This window comes from Glycine soja, chromosome 12 (assembly GCF_004193775.1).
Source record: "Glycine soja cultivar W05 chromosome 12, ASM419377v2, whole genome shotgun sequence".
Lineage (NCBI taxonomy): Eukaryota > Viridiplantae > Streptophyta > Magnoliopsida > Fabales > Fabaceae > Glycine > Glycine soja.
This window is the reverse complement of record NC_041013.1, coordinates 43,437,274-43,454,041: the sequence shown is the minus strand read 5'-3', so window position 1 is coordinate 43,454,041 and position 16,768 is coordinate 43,437,274. Positions and strand designations below refer to the sequence as shown.

The following is a 16,768-nucleotide window of genomic DNA, read 5'->3' as shown; positions in this document are numbered from 1 at the left end:
TATTTTTTGAAGGCTGAACTATACTAAAAATTAACAATCCCTTTCTCTGCCTCTAAAATCATGTGCTATATATCAAATCAAATCAAATAAAAAAAAGTTTATTATGACTCAACCTGTACTATTTATACTCTCCCTCTTGAGGCAAGCATGGATAATTTTTTAAAATAAACAATTATTAAAAAATGAATCAAAACTAAAAATCAATTAATTTATCCACATTAATTTTTGAAAAAATTGAAAAAGTTTCTGTAAAAGTTGAAATGCATAAATTAATTTTAACTTAAAGAATAAATTAAATTTATTTTATCTTCTTGTTTTTTTTTCAATAGATACTTTTAAGAAGTTATAAAATATGTATTTATTAGATACATTTTCTCTCTTTTCTTTGAGGAATATGCTTGGAATAAGATGCATGCACCTAATTGAATGATGAAGAATTATTTGAACTTTCTATCCGGAAATGCAAGGCTATTTACGCAGTTGCTTAGGTCCCAAATTATTTAAAGCATAAAATTTTGTATACTTTTTAAAAAAAAATATATATTAATTATTAATTTGAACTATTATATGATATATTATATATGAGAAAAAAAGTTATATTCTAATAATGTAAAATTTATATACAATCATTCAATCACAAATTATCATATATGATAAGTTTATTAACATTTAAAATGTATATGATAAGTTTATTAACATTTAAAATGATTATCTTATAGTAATTCAATAGGTGATATATGATTGAATGACATTAGTTTACACTCTTAGTGTATATGCATGAAACTTATTAGGTGTTACTACTTAGTAAGTTTGTAATTTTAAAATTCACATTTCACACACATACACATGTCCTCATATATAGGGGTGTATATCTCCAGGATGTTTTCTTAATGAGGATGACTAATTTCAATTGTAATCAATTGATTAGTTAAAAGTGATTAATTAATTCAAGTTAAGATTGTTAAGATATTATCCAAATTTAATTCTTGATAGAAATAATTTTTTTATTAGATTTTATTTATTTTTTGTCTGAACTCCATATTATGTAGGGTTCCTTTTGTCCTCATGATCACTAGAGAATTAAGACACCAAAAAAACGATTAAAATACTTATATTAAAATTTTATGTCAATATTAAATTTCTAAAAAATTCACTAAATAAAAAAAAATAGATTGTCATTATTCTATCACTATCACTACTAATATTTTCATGATAGTCATCATTAATTAATTAGTTCTTCTTACATGAGGTAGGTTTGAGTATTGTAAAGAATAATAAAAAAAAAAACTCATGATCATGTAAATGATTTTATTCAATTTGATTTGATTCGAATTAGTTGGAACACAATGTGGGTTTTAAATATTGACCAAATATATATATAATGTTTTAAGTGTTTCTTATGTCATTTTTAATTAAAATTAGAACTTTACTACGATATTAAAAAATGTACATTATATGAAAATGTGAAGCTTTATTAGATAAATTATTGAGGTGAAACTTCAGTTTTAATTAGAGAACATCACATAAATATCGAGAGAGAGAAATGCACCAAAGTATGATCATTTAAATATAAAGAATCTAAAACAAACAAAAAGTTACCACCTTTAACATGTTTTTTTGACAGAACAACCCTTTAACATAATATGCTATAATTCGTATATTATTTTTTTAAGTAATATAAAATATAATTTAATGTGTATAATCCAGATGTACTGTAAAATAAAATAAAAAACAAGAAGCTTTTATAATTAAATTTAATAATTCATTGTCATATTGTTTCATAAGTTTGATAAATCGATTCACTATCCAAAAAAAAGCTTGATAAATTCATTAAATAATGTAACAAAACATCAAGGCAATAGATTTACTATCCATTTTCAAATCAAGGCAAACTTCTCTACATCTATAAAATAATTAAATTGTAAAATTTACTATGTTAGCTTTACTTTTTTTTGCGTGAAAAGAAAAAAGTTCAAGGAAATAGATTTACCATCCTTTTTCAAAATCAAGGCAAACTTGGGTCATGCTTTAACAAGATATTGTAGTAGTAATATTTAAATTTAAATTATTAAAATCGAAAGCTAAACTTTTAAAATTGAATTAATCTATGAGATCTATAAGCATTACATTAGTCTCAATGGAAATAGGCTTAGATCTCTCATATAATATTTCATATTTAAATTTTGTAGATAAAAAATAAAAAATAACTATTAAAAATATCTAATCAGATTCTCAAATAAAGATTAATAATTAATAAAATTCATAAATAATTCACACATGTAACATAGTTAGAAAAAATGTATGGGATCTTTAACAGCTCAACCAAACTGCAATCAGTACTTTACCTACAACTTAGTGGACTTTTGTTAAAAAGAACCTGGACCCGGTATGTAAGGAGCATCATATATATATATATATATATATATATATATATATATATATATATATATATATATATATATATATATATATATATATATATATATATATTTTGCAGGTAACGGATATGACAGAAGATTGGGCCCTCCCATCTCCTATAATCTATCTATATCTCTATATCAAACAAAAATTTATACTAACAGAATTTTGGTTTAGTTAAATTAGATTGAAATTTCTTAAATAAGATGAGATTTGAGTTCTGTAATTAAAAAATGTAATTAAGAGAAAAGTTTGTATCAAGATAATCAATTATGTTCTTTACTGAAAATCAGTTTTCAACAAAGTTAATAAATATTACACATTTTAATATAGTAAAGAAACAAATAATTAGGGCTTAAATAATAAAAGGAAAGGGACAAAATAGGCAAAATAAAAATGATAAAAAAAAAATAAAGTGACATGAGATGAGTCATATGGAGATGATAGAACGTAAGCAATCAATTCGTGTGTGAATTAACATGGTTTGCCATTTCAATTTTTTTTCCTATAAATATGTGTCCGAGTGGGTTCTTGAGAGGGGTGTTTTTTTTCCAAATCTTAAGGCTTATATGTTCCCGACAATGTCTGGGTGTCAAATGGGTATGATGGCATTTCTTTAAATGGAATGTTATGTACGTCTATCTTGATCAGTTCAAAGTATTACAGAGAACTATGAGACCCCCCCCACACACACCATTTTCCAGATTGATCAGGACTCAAATCAAGGACACTAACATCTTTAAACCCTTAACCTGATTAGTCCACACAACTCCCTTTGCTGTCACTAGCTAAAAATTGAATCACATCAAGATTCAATAGAAACATGTCATTTTGTCATCACTTATGTAATCCTGTTTTGATGATGAGTGGGGCACTTATGTATCCTGGCTAATAATGATTTGTCGGTCTCACTAGTCACTACTATCTATGTTAAAGATTAAAGACATCTTCTTTCCCTTGAAACATGATCCACTTACTACCATCATTGCCACTAATTTTATTAAAAAATAAGAGAGCTTAAACCTCACGTAAAAAAATAATATCTTTTTTTTAATTATTATAATTAGCATTATTATCTTCTTGATGGGACTCCAAAATATTTCACAAACTTCAATTCTTCAAAGTGTTTTTTTTTTCAAAAGTATATTTTATAAAAATCAAATTTAAATCATTCTTTATAAATTCAATATGTGTTATCAACCCAATTACATCCATTGATAAAAATGATAGCATTTATTATTATTATTTTATTGACCAAAAAGAGTAAAACATTTTTTTAAAATAACATTTTATTACTACCTTTACTCCAACACTGTTAACATAGGCGTTGGGAGGGGAAACCGGCAGGGGTCATCTGCCCTCCCCAGCCCCAAGTTTTAAAAATGTGTTTATATTGTAAGAAAATATTATGACCCCCTTAAAATTTATTAAAAAAATTAAAAAATGATACATAAATTTATTATGTTAGTTGGCATTAAGAAGAAAAAAGGAAAAAAAATATAAGTATGATAAATAACTTGATGTTAAGAAAAAAAAAAGTTTAAGGAGAAATTATGAGTTTTAGTAACTATTTATGATATTGAGATATAATTCAATGAATGCATTTATTAGTGAGATGTTTGAGTGTCTCATTAATAAACTTCATAATAAGCTAATGATATAAAAGAAAATATAGAATTAACATATTTTTACTGTAAAATTTTTTAAAAAAAGCACATTTAAAAATGAATCTATTTTTCTTCTTATTTAAACAAGAGAAATGTATCATCATTTCTTATATACAAAATAAAAAATAATATTATCCATAAAAATATTAGATATATAATATTAAATTTTTTTGTATATTTTATACGTGTAAAAATTTGAAATTTATTTATTAAATTATATTAAAGTCGAATTTCTGGCTCCCCCCCTAATGGTTAATGTTTATGATTAATACATATACATTACAGAGTATTTAATAATTGCAAGATATTAATACATTTAGTGTAAAATACATTTATTTAATATAAAATGTAAATATAATTTATTGTCTGAAGTGTTTTTTTTGTTAATATGTATTTGCAAGGAGTCTCTCCAATCATTCATGAGGTTAATATCTTTAGAAAAATTTAAAGACACTCAAAGGTGAGTGTTACCTCTTTTGAGTTAAGTTTTCTCCGCATATAAACAACTTTTATATAAGCATTTTTTTATAAGTGTTTTTTTAATAAGTAAATGAGATTTATTTCTTAAAATAAGTAAAAAAATTATTTTTTTAAATGGAAGCAGTTTAAACAAAAACATTAAAAAAAATATTTATTCCAACAAATAAGTTTAAATAAATTAAAAGAGGTAGGATTCGAACTCCTAACCGTTTGCAGATTGAAGTGCTTTTTAAATAGGTTGTAGTGCATTATTAATTTCCGTGAAGATTAAATTTAGTTATTTTAAATAAGAGTATATCTGGAAGAAATAATTATTAACGAGACCTAAAATTAATAAAAACATCAATAGTTATAAATTAACTTTAAAAAAAAACATCTATTTTGATTTCACTATATCATACATGTGACATTATTTTAAAAATAAAATAAAAGGAGAGCAAAGTAGTGTGTCGAATTGTCCTCATCAATATTGGGAGAATATCCAATGAGAAGTGAAGATTGGAAGCTCACATGGCCACGTTTGTGTTGCTATAGAAAGAGTACTGGATGCCATCAAATTGGGGTACCAAAACCATGCAACATTTTTTTAATGAAATGACATCTCTGTTTGGCTCTCTGTGAGATATTGTTCTGAAGGTAGATATTACTGGTCATAACTTGCAGCTTTTTGTTTCCTTCTGCCTTTTCATTACACATAACATTTTTCTTTCTTTTCCATATTGCTTTTATTCTTCCTTTTCTAAAAGTTGTTTGTTCTCTCTAGCTGGGTTTCATGCATCTTAGTTAGAATGGCTTACAAAAACAAACCAAATAAATATATTAAATAAAGCAACTATCTTCTGAAGAGTAATTATGCATATGTGCCACCGTGCAAAGTCTCGTTGGGGAGCTTAAATCAGCAATAACAAAACATATGGTAACATTGGAAAGTTTGGTGATTGTTCTAAATTTCCAACATCGTTTTCCAAGTGCTGAATACGGCGAAGAGGTTAGTCAAACAAATGAAAAAACTATGTTGTATGCAAACTCATTCATTGTCATGCGACTTGGAACAACTTAACTTTAAAAATGTAGTGGCCCCAATAGGACATATTGTTTGTACAGTGACATAATGAGGCTTGTGTTGGAAATTGAATCAATAATGTTACGCTCCAATGTCAGAATAAATATTTTTACATAAATACTTTACTACTAAGTGCCTCATGATGCGTAATTGTAAGGCTGAATTTCAATTTCCTCTTCAATGTCATATATCTTCATTGAAAAATTGCTCAAAACTTCCATTAATTAGTAATTATATTTGTTAATAAAATGGAAATGGCTAACTAATTAATGTTTGAGAAATATTTTGCTCTCATGGCATTCTAAGTTTCCAACTAGATTCAATTAACTATAGATCAAAATCCAACAGCGGGTGAGATCAGTAGTGATCAATGCTTAAAGCGCATGTAATGTAACTATAGTATCATTAACATATGAGACATATACATTAATTCACGCACGTCTAAAACATTCTCATTTCTGCTTAACAATTGACAATAGCTAGCTATAAAACAAGAACTAGCATTAAATTTCAGATATTAGGAAATGATAAGTGAAAGCTTTTCACCTGTAACTAATAAGTAATGGAAGTGAAAGCCTTCATAAACATAGAATATTCTAGCTAGCTAAGATGTTGAAGATGGTTAGTATAGATACATTTCCATTTGATATGACCCTACCTACTTCAAATTAATAACTTAACCATCCAATCTTCTCACTGCCTATTAAACCTTAACTTGAAAATTAACATAGAGAAATATGATAATAATAACTGCTACACATGCTGGTTTCTTCATACCTCACTAACCGTGTGACCTAAGAGTAAGTAGTACCCAAACGAAGCTCCAGATCCAAATCATAACCTCTAGGCAAACCTATCTCCAAGTCCATCCTGAGAATCTCACCCTTCTTCAACATTTTGCACCCATCTTCCCTTGCAAAAGCATGATCATGATATTCTCCAACCCCAGCTGAAAAAGATTCTGGAATCTTTGACTTGGAGTAGTGCTCTGGGGTGGTCATTATGCTCAAAGGGTTCAACACAATGCCATCCACAACAACCCATCTCTTCAACTCAGAAGAAGGTGAAGGAGGAGTGGGAGAAACAAACAAGGGCAATGTGCAAGTGACAACAGGCTTAAGAGTAGTAGTAGTTGCTGAAGATGAAGATGGTGGTGGTGGTAACAAGGATAAAGATGATGATGAGGCTGAGTTGTTGTTAGGGTTAAGATTAAGGTTGAGCCTTATAGGGCCAGCAGCTTGACCTTGAACTTCATGAGTTGGGGGTGATGACTGCCTCAACCTTGCTCTATCCCTCCTATGAACATTCATGTGTCCACCAAGTGCCTGAGCAGACTTAAACTCCTTTCTGCAGAAGCTGCAAGTGTATGATCTTGGTGGCCATGGGAAGCCATTCACATAGTCCTGATCTGCAATATTATTATTGCTGTGAATGTTGTGATGATGAGATTTGTTGATGTTGCTGCTGCTGCTGCACTCCCAAAACTCTTTAGCCATTTGGTTGTTGTTATAGCAGTTGGCAACAACATGGGAGAAGTCTTTTGTTGTTGTTGGGTTCTTGTTGACACAACTGTGGTCATGAGTGTAGTCTTTCATCAAACCGTTCCTCTTCATTGGCCTAGCAAGCTATAGCTACCTCCTTTTGTTTGATTCCTCAGCCAGATGTTGCAATGTTGTTATATCTCAAAAAGAAACTAAACTAAACTGTCTTACTCAAATCATATCAACAAAATCTTAAAAAAGATAGATGAGAAAAGGGCTTAAAAGGGTTGTGAATGTATGTGTCTCTCAAAAGTTGTGTTGTGAACTTGTGAGTGAATGACCATTTAGAGAGAGAGAGAGAGGAGAATGGTGAATGAGTGATGATGAAGATGAGGGTTGGGGTGGGGTGGAGACATTTAGAAAGAGGTTATAGAAAGGAAAGAAAGAGGTTATAGAAAGAGATGGAGTGTGGTGTAGTGCATAGAAATTAGAAAGAGGTTATAGAAAGAAAGAAAAAAAGGGCATCAATTTTCTAAACCGAAGAGAGGGAATCCCATTGGAGGGTACCCCTGAAAAGTCCTGTGTGTTTGGTCACTGCTTGCTAAATTTGGAACCTCGGCCTGCCAGGGTTGGACACCTTTATGCCATATTTCTGTCACTGGTCAAGTTAACATGACATATTCATATTTTGTTCTCGGTAAAGATCCAACCTTATTAACTCCCAGATCTCTCTCTCTCCCTGCACAGATACAAGAAGCAAAGGTGTGGGGAGTTTTTTTCTTCTTTCTTTTTTCCTATATCATAGGCATACTTTACCACCGAACATTTTTTTTAATAGTTAATATAATTACATATTTAGAATTTAAACTTAAGGTTATTGGTTACGTTAGAATTATTTTATATTAATTGTATATACTTAAAATTTAAATTCAAAACTACTTATTTAACTAAAACAATTTAATGTTAGTTGATGTACTCATTCAATATGGTAAAGTGTGAGAAAAAGATCAATATGGTAAAGTGTGAGAAATTCTTTACCAAGCAAATAAGAATTATATAAGAAAAAAGAACGAAAAACGGTAGGAGTCAATGAGCGTTGGGTCATAAATAGGCTCGAGGACTTCCTAGTCAATCAAGCTTAAATAAGGATGATCTCATGTCAAAATTTAAATGATGACCATACATTTCTTGCTGTATAGTTGTATTTATTAGATAAAATATAACTATAGGATTTAAACTTGAGATGCTTTGTATATATGACAGGATCTTTACTTTTCAATTAAAATTATGAAATCTTAATTAGGTTATAGCAACCACGGGGTCCAGGGTAGGGGTGTTTTGAGATTTGGGATATGGCTTAAAGATTATAGTTCTAATTTTGGTATAATCTTTTCAGCAATCAGTTATATACAAAACTCACTTAAAATGGCTTGTTTATGAAATCATCACGCTAATAATTGAGTTTAGTCAAGATTCTGACCATCAAAACTTAACATATCTAATATATTACACTACGTAGATTTTCATATTTTCAGTTGTCAAGGAAAATTCTTTATCAATTCAAACTCAAATTTGTTTTAAATAATTTACATGTATATCAGCACAGCAGAATAACTTGCTTCACTTAAATTTAATTTCTTCTAATGTAAGAATGACATGTGACAATCATGTATCATGCTTTATTGACATACAGGTGACCTAAATTTAAATTGGGTGTCAAAACCTCTAATGCATACTCCTTGACACCTTTAAATAACTAGCAAAGCTTCAACACTATGATTAAATTATATCATCGACAGACTTTACTAATTTGGGCCGATGCCTCTAATTTCTTCATTGCTGATGTGCTCCAAACATTGATATTTTTGCAGAGTTTTTCCTATTAGGTGATGTTTGGGGTAACATGTTCGAAAAGGACTGAAAGAGTGTGGTATTCTTTAATTCGTTATGCCTTATTATAGTTGACATTGTGTAATTGTAACAATTTTCAGGCTTAACTTGAATATTGAATGTGTTTCTAGATACCCTTGAGTTTTTCTGAATGTCGAGTGCAAAAGATCAAACCATGGAACTTGTCAATACCAGAAACAAAATTGATGCCTTACCCCTAATGTTAGTAGAGTTTTGCAGAGACGGTTGAATTATTGTTGAAACTATTTTACTCTCCCTGTCAGAAACATATTTTAACAGGAGTTTACATTGGTGAAACCAAAAATAAAAAGTGAAATAAGTAAAATATCTTTATTGGCTACTTAATAAATGCAAAGAATGCAATTCAAAATTGTTGTGCTTCAATATTAATTAGCGTTGGTTCTAAAATATAATTAGTTACCTACACAGATTTTACTTTTATATACTTTAAGGTGGATTAGTTAATGTGGATCATTTAAAAACTTATAGGGGTGGGCAGGGTTGTCCTACGGGCCAAAGCCCATATCGATAGCTCTATTTATAAGAATTTTATAATAAAATAAAATATAAGATTGATACTATCGTTGTTATTGTACTTTAAGTATCCATCGTCCTCACCAATGCACATACCAAAATCCAAATAAATGAATAAATTATTAAAACTAATTTTCTCTAGTTTTGAAGTTCACCAAACAGTTCTCATTCCATAATGGTGTGCTTTATATATTCCTCTCTTTTTTTCTCACGTTACCAAAAAAACATAGTATTTTTGTAATAAATTAACAACAATTGTCGGCCTTCTATTGATGGTCGACCTTTAATGTTATAATTTATGTACATTATTGATGCCCTTTATACTACACTGCGATGACTATTTACAGTTTGAGTAACAAAGTTGTTTAAACTTTGTGAAACCCCGCTTCATATTGAGTTCATGATAGCATCTAAACATAAACTATGAGTATTTTATCGATTAAATACTAGTTATCGAACATGTCATTAGCTTAAGTATAACTGAGTTTTATTTCTTTAAACAATGTCTTGAATTTAAATTTTGTAAATAAAAAAATGTCACTAAAAAAGAAAATTCTACAAAAAGTAACTAATAAGATTTTCTGATAAAAATTAATTGTTAGTAAAATTATACAGTAAATATTTCCCATCAATAATACAATACAGTGATTAGATTAAAAAAAAATAGTTATTTAGGCTACACATATCAAGATAAGTATAAATGTTATTTTGGCATTGTAAAAAATTTACATTAATAACTATATATGAAAATTAAACTTTGAAAATACTATATATAACTTCGTAACTGGCATTTATAATGGTAGAAATTAGAAAATCGTATATTTAACTAAATGGAGAGCTTTCTACATGGAACTTTTTGTTCCTAACTTGACACAATGTCTTCATATAAACAACTTCTGACTGAATGAAATAGAAATAAGACTAGTTCAGATACCATGCCACTTGGAATAGGATTGTGCACACCCACATTTTCTTCTGAGGAATAGTTTGAACAGTAAAGCCTAGATAACCAAAAGATCCTGCTATATCCAACCCAGATTTTCTAAAAGACTATAGCCCAATGAGATGCTTGAAAAAAATTCCATACAAGGGTCCCATTTTCTTAGGTTGTGCAGCCGAAATTGCAGGGCTTACCCCAAGTGCAAGGAGGTGCCGTCTCTGCCACTCAATATTCTTAATTAAATTTTTCTAGAGACCATAATAAAGCATAGTATAGTACATTTTTTATTGGGTCGTGAGCACTACCCTATATCACTAGCTATTAATAATAACAATAATAATAATGAATAGAACTTACCATATTTATGTTTGACAAAAAAGACGAACAATAAAGAGTCCAGGTTGAATGTGTGAATATAACAACTATGAGTTGCTACTTGCTAACACACAAAAGTTGATGTGTGCATGCCCTTATTGAAGTCTTATCATCAAACCTTGAAGAATGGTGCACTTCTCTGGGACTTTGACTTGGAATTTTTTGTCATAGTGTTGTGGGTTGAACTAAATCTGAAAGGACAAGGGAAATGAATGAGGTATGTAATGGTTGGTTCGGTTATAATTAAATTCTGCAGTGTGTAATTTCAAAAGCTCTTTTGTAAAATAGTAGTATGAGTCATGGAACCTTTTATTGCTTCATATGTAAACCACCTTATTTTAGCAACATCAATAAATAAATTCTTAAATATATTTTTTTAAATTAATAATTTTGATTTTTTTATTTTAAAATAAAAATATTTAATCATCATATATTTAAAAAATTATAATATTAATCTTCATATTTTAAAATTAGAGTGATTTAGTTCTCTAATTTTGTAATATATGTAATTTTGATCATTTTATCAAATTCGAAAAATATTAGTAAAAAATTAATCAGATATGATTTAAATTTAGTGATCTGATATAGTTTGATGGGAGGACTTACAAAATTGGATGAATAAATGTCTTTATTTTTTAATAAAAGACTAAAATTTTGGATTAAAAAAATAAGAAAACTAAATATTTTAATTTTAAAATAAATAAAAAAATATTTTTAAAAAATAAAAGGACCAAAATTACATTTAAACTTAAATAAATAACCATTGACTTTAGTGACGTGCATAACAACATTATCATACAAGTCATGTTTTATTCTTAAGAAAAAGGATTGTGTAATATAATAGTATAAATTTTTTTCAGAATCATCAATTATAATTCATCATATATGATAAGTATTTTTACTTAACAATGATGAAGTATTTTTATTTTTTTATAAGAGAAAAAATCACCAATTAAAAAAATATTAAGAGTATATTTGAATTCTATTTTCAAAAAACTGTTTTTGAATTTTTTAAAAATAAAGAAAATAAATACTTACAACAACTTCATGTCTTATCACATACATTATCACTCCGGATGACTCGTGCCCTTAATATATATATATTCATCCCTACAAGATTTTGAATATGATTTTTGTTTTCGCAAAATGTAAAAGTGTAATGTTTTGATTTAGGATTCAATCTCTCCTGAATCTAGTTCCGAATTAAAATATCACATATTTATATTTTACGATGACAAAAAATATACTTAAAATTTTGTAGAGATATATTCCAAATATTTATAGAGACGAAAAATATATTTTATATATTAGTTATTTCTCTTTTATGGTTTTTAAAAGGCTTATTTTACAAACAAATTTCAAAACTTAATAAATTTAGATGGGAAATTGATTGCTAAGTAACATGAAATTATTTTAGAAACAAGTTTTAAAACAAAAAAAAAATAAGCTAGAAATCAAACAAGCCCTTACATAAAGTACTTGAACCAATTATGCTTGAGGTGAGGATAATAACTAGTAAAACTGTGATTTGAGATATTCAATGTAATTGTATATTCAAACTCAAACTTGATGCATAATCATGCATAGGTTGATTCGTGCCCTCTAGAGATGTTTTCTTGGACAACATTAGAATTAGAAAATCGGTCGTCCTAGGGAATGAAACAAACTTTGGGTCATCTAGAAGGAGACTGAAATGGTACCCAAAGTCCCACTCCGAGCCCATCCTTTTTCATTTGGGTCAACATCACTAGAGGCCTAGCAAAGAGTAACTTCTGGCAAATCTGGGAATTAAGTTTGGTATGCTTTATTGTTAGTTTATAACCTCTCCAAAGGAAAACGACACATGCATGAGCTATTCACTCTGCTTTTGCACACAAAATGGGCGCAATTCTAATCATTTCCCATAATCATGACTGCATTTGTTAATGTCCCACGCATTATGACTCATGAGACCAATGATAATTAAAGACACTAAATTCAATATGACTCAATCACCCTAAAAATAAATACAAAATATATATGCAAGACGCATATAAAGTTCTTTATTATTTGTTCCTCTCGTGATAAAATGCAGGATACAATGAGTTTAGTAACGTTTTTTAGGAGCATATAAATTCTTTTGATGAAATTATAAGTTAATTTGACTAAAATATGTTTTTTTTAGGAGCATATAAATTTTTGAAGTCCTAGTGAGATTATGGGTCACAAGAAAGTATTAAAGTAAATATTTGAACAAATATTTTTTTTTCAATTATTTTTGTTTTTAGTAGAAATATCCATAGGTAGTCGCAAATATCCCCGTATATTGAACAAATCCACCGATACTTGTGTTAATGGGTACTGTGTGGGATACCAAACGAGCACGTGATAAGTACTTATTTGACACGACGAATAAAGGGCGATTATTACTTATGTTCGTCTTGTCATTCTTATGCAGAATTTCATATTTTTTTTTTCTTTTGTAGAAATTTTTTAATAAAACACTTATAATGTAAAACTATTTGAATATATATATAACATTAAAATTATAATTATTTTTCTCTTAACAATTATAATAAAACTAAAGGAGTAATTAGTTTCATTTTGAAATTTGAATTATAAAAAGTCAACGAAAATAATTTTGGGTATAATGCATTAATCAGGAGCAGACGTTTTTTCTAAAAATATAAAATTGCGATTGCTTTTCTTGTCTCTTTTAATTTTAAAGAGTATTTTTTTTTTTAAATTTGCATATATGAAAAAAGTGAGAACTAAACAGAGATATACAGTGTTGATTATTTTATGTTTAAATAATGGAATTATGAGGAGAATTGAAGAAATTCTCTTAGGCGGACCAGAGAGAAAATAAATTATTAGAATAGTGAGTTGGCTTTTTATAATATTAAAACAAAGACAAGTAAAAGTAGTATTTTCAATTATATTTCCTCCTTAAATTTAACTATGATCTGGCTTTACATTACATGTACCAAAAAATACAATTGCTTTTGTCATCAAAAAATAATTTGTTGATTCAAGTGATGCACAAACACAATTTATTACGTATTTCTGAAAACTTTAATACATTTCAGTAATCTAATTATATAATTGTATAGGTATCGTCATCGACCTGATTAAAAATTTAGCAGGAAAATTGCGGGAATTTATCTATTCTTTTTATAATTAGAGACTTGATTGAAAACTCTTAAACCATAGTATATAATATTTTAATTAGTAATTGAGAATTATTAAAATAAAAATTTCAATTTCAATTCCTAAGGAAAATTAAATTAACTCGAGAGTAACTAGATTAGCATTCTAAACAAGTGTTCATGTGGTTTCTCAAAAAAAAAAAAAAAAAGTTTTCTTGTTCTTTTTGCAAAACTTGGGCTCTTGGCCGTATTTATTTTTTGGGCCATCCTTGGTCATATATTTAGCAGATCCGACAATAAAGACCCAAAATTGTTTAACTATTTATTTCACATAACAAATCTATACCCAAATGTACAAAAAAAGAAAACGTAGAGCGTGTGGACCAAAAACATCACAAAAACCAATGAAAGCCATGGGTGAAATTAAAATAAATAAAATTAGAGATAAAAGATCTGTCATGTTTGCTTGAGGGTTAGTGGTTACACACTCAAGTGCAACATTGGAATGAACAAAGGGGCTTCTTAAAAATAAAAGAAAACGAATATTGAGGCATAGAAAACGATACCGAGAATAAAAAACAAGGACGTTGCTGGTGTGTCTTTATATTGAGGCAGCACAAGTTAAAGTCAACATATTTGCTTAAAGGAAGTTGCTGCTGTGGTGTGTCTTTATCTTTGGACTTGGCATTCGGAGGGTTGTGTAAACGCCGCCGCCCCACCCAGCTTCCCCTATAAATAATATCTACTACTTACTTCCTTAGTACCAAAACAAAATCCCTTCAAAAAGAGAATAAATAATTTTTTCTCCTCTCAATTATCAAGACATTATTTTCTTCTATCCATCCTTCTCTTCAACATACACAATGGAAAATGGCAAAGCCTTGTACGTTTTTCTGTTTACTTTGCTGTTAGGTTCGGTTCAAATTAAGTATAGAGAGCCAGAGACCAATCCCTTCCTATCAACTCCAACCATGTCCCTTTTCGTCGCTCTCTATCACTTGCCATGGCTGCAGACACGAACTTGCAAGGTCCACTCATAATATTCCACCTGTCAGGAGGAGTTGGATGTGAGGTACTCATGTGGGTTCTTCAATGATATTCTTAACATCTTTGCTGATCATGAGATGCCAATTATAGAAATGCAGCCGCCCGAAGAAGAGGTGTAGTAGTATTTGTAAGAAAAGCCTGGTGTATGTGTATGTGCTTGTGTTCGTCATGTTTTGCTTCGTGTGTGACCCATATATATATATATATATATATATATATATGTGTGTGAGAATTTATATTTACAATTGTCTTGATGGAATAGAAGGGGAAGTGAATTTTTTCTTGTTAATTGTCTCTTTGTTTACTTAGTATTTACACCTACACGTTAACATTTTGTAACCTTGGTCTAGAATTGGTGTATGATGACCAATACTTGTACATAGGTTGAGATATTCTTTGTGTCGTATATATCAAAACATTACCTGTTTTGAGACACTAATGATTTTTAATAAATTCTAATTGATTATAAAAAAATCTTTAAAGGAAAGTCTCAAAACAGTGTCACTAACATTACTCTTCTATTTATGTATAAAGTCGAAAACTTCCCCTAAAAAGAAATGGTGACAAGTTTCACTACAGAAACAAAACTAGTATATATATAGTTATATGGCTTGGTTTAAGTATATTAAAAGTTTGACACTTAATTAGTCCTTTAAGCAATGTTTGGGTCAGGTCCAAGACTTTGGACAATCGCAGCTAAAGATAATACTTTATTTTAAAATTAGTTGATTTGATTGGAAAAGATTAATTAGATGTGAAATAAAATGTCTTATATATCTATAATTAAATAAATAAATAACTATGATAAAATCATGTTAATCAATATTAGATTGTGTGATAGATCTCATGTACTTTAAAACATTATGATCGACTCTCATTAGTTTTCAACATTATAATCACCTCTCATTTATTTTTCTTCTGTTTACCTCTTTTTCCTAATGTTTTTATTTTTTTATTAATATTGATACACATCAGTAATTTTCTTTCTCTTTTTTATTTTTATAAATGGTGTTGTTCATTTGACCGCAAAATGAGTCAACCATACATAATATTAAGATTGATACAGTGTCTTGGTAAATTTGATTTGTCGGATCTTCTACATATTATTAAGTTTTCATTGAATCATATTTAAATTCTAATAAATCAAAATTTTAAATTGGATAAAATTAAAGAAAAATTCATTCTAAACTATCTCAATGAAATAGTTTGGGATGAATTACACGAATTTTATTTTGGATTAAAAGTGAAAGAAGGAAGAAAATATAAAGAAAAAGAAAAAATAGAATAAATATTACGAAAAATATAAGGAAGAGTGAAGAGAAAAAAAAAAGGTAACAAAAACTAGAAAAGAAGATAAATTGGTGTTAATTTATATGATTATTCCAACGAAAATACATGAATTCATTTAAAAGATCCTCTTGAAACACGCAAGATTCAACCAAGTGAACAAAACAGAATCCATGGTGTTTGGAAAAGAGAGGCAAAGAAGTTAAAAACCGAAAAGCAAAAGAAAAAAGACTGTAATTCGCAATTACAGCACGAAGACAAGTTGTATCCCCAGTCAATAACACAGTAAAGATTTCGACAAAAGAAAAAGGGTAAATACAGCGTAGACCGAGTCAAATCACAACCCCATTTAATTCCATCAAAATCATCCCAAACACTTTTCAACCCATTCTCCTACCCTCACCCGCCCGTCATTCGGTGCACCGCAACCCTCTCTC

General features: G+C 28.7%; 1 protein-coding gene across 1 annotated transcript; it reads right to left on the bottom strand.

The window, feature by feature from the left end:
- Positions 1-6,054: 6,054 nt before the first annotated feature.
- LOC114378193 (transcriptional regulator SUPERMAN-like) lies at positions 6,055-7,594 on the bottom strand. The gene has a single exon (XM_028336742.1). It carries the CDS (start codon positions 7,239-7,241, stop codon positions 6,423-6,425), a length of 819 nt encoding a protein of 272 aa, XP_028192543.1. The 5' UTR covers positions 7,242-7,594; the 3' UTR covers positions 6,055-6,422.
- Positions 7,595-16,768: the final 9,174 nt, after the last annotated feature.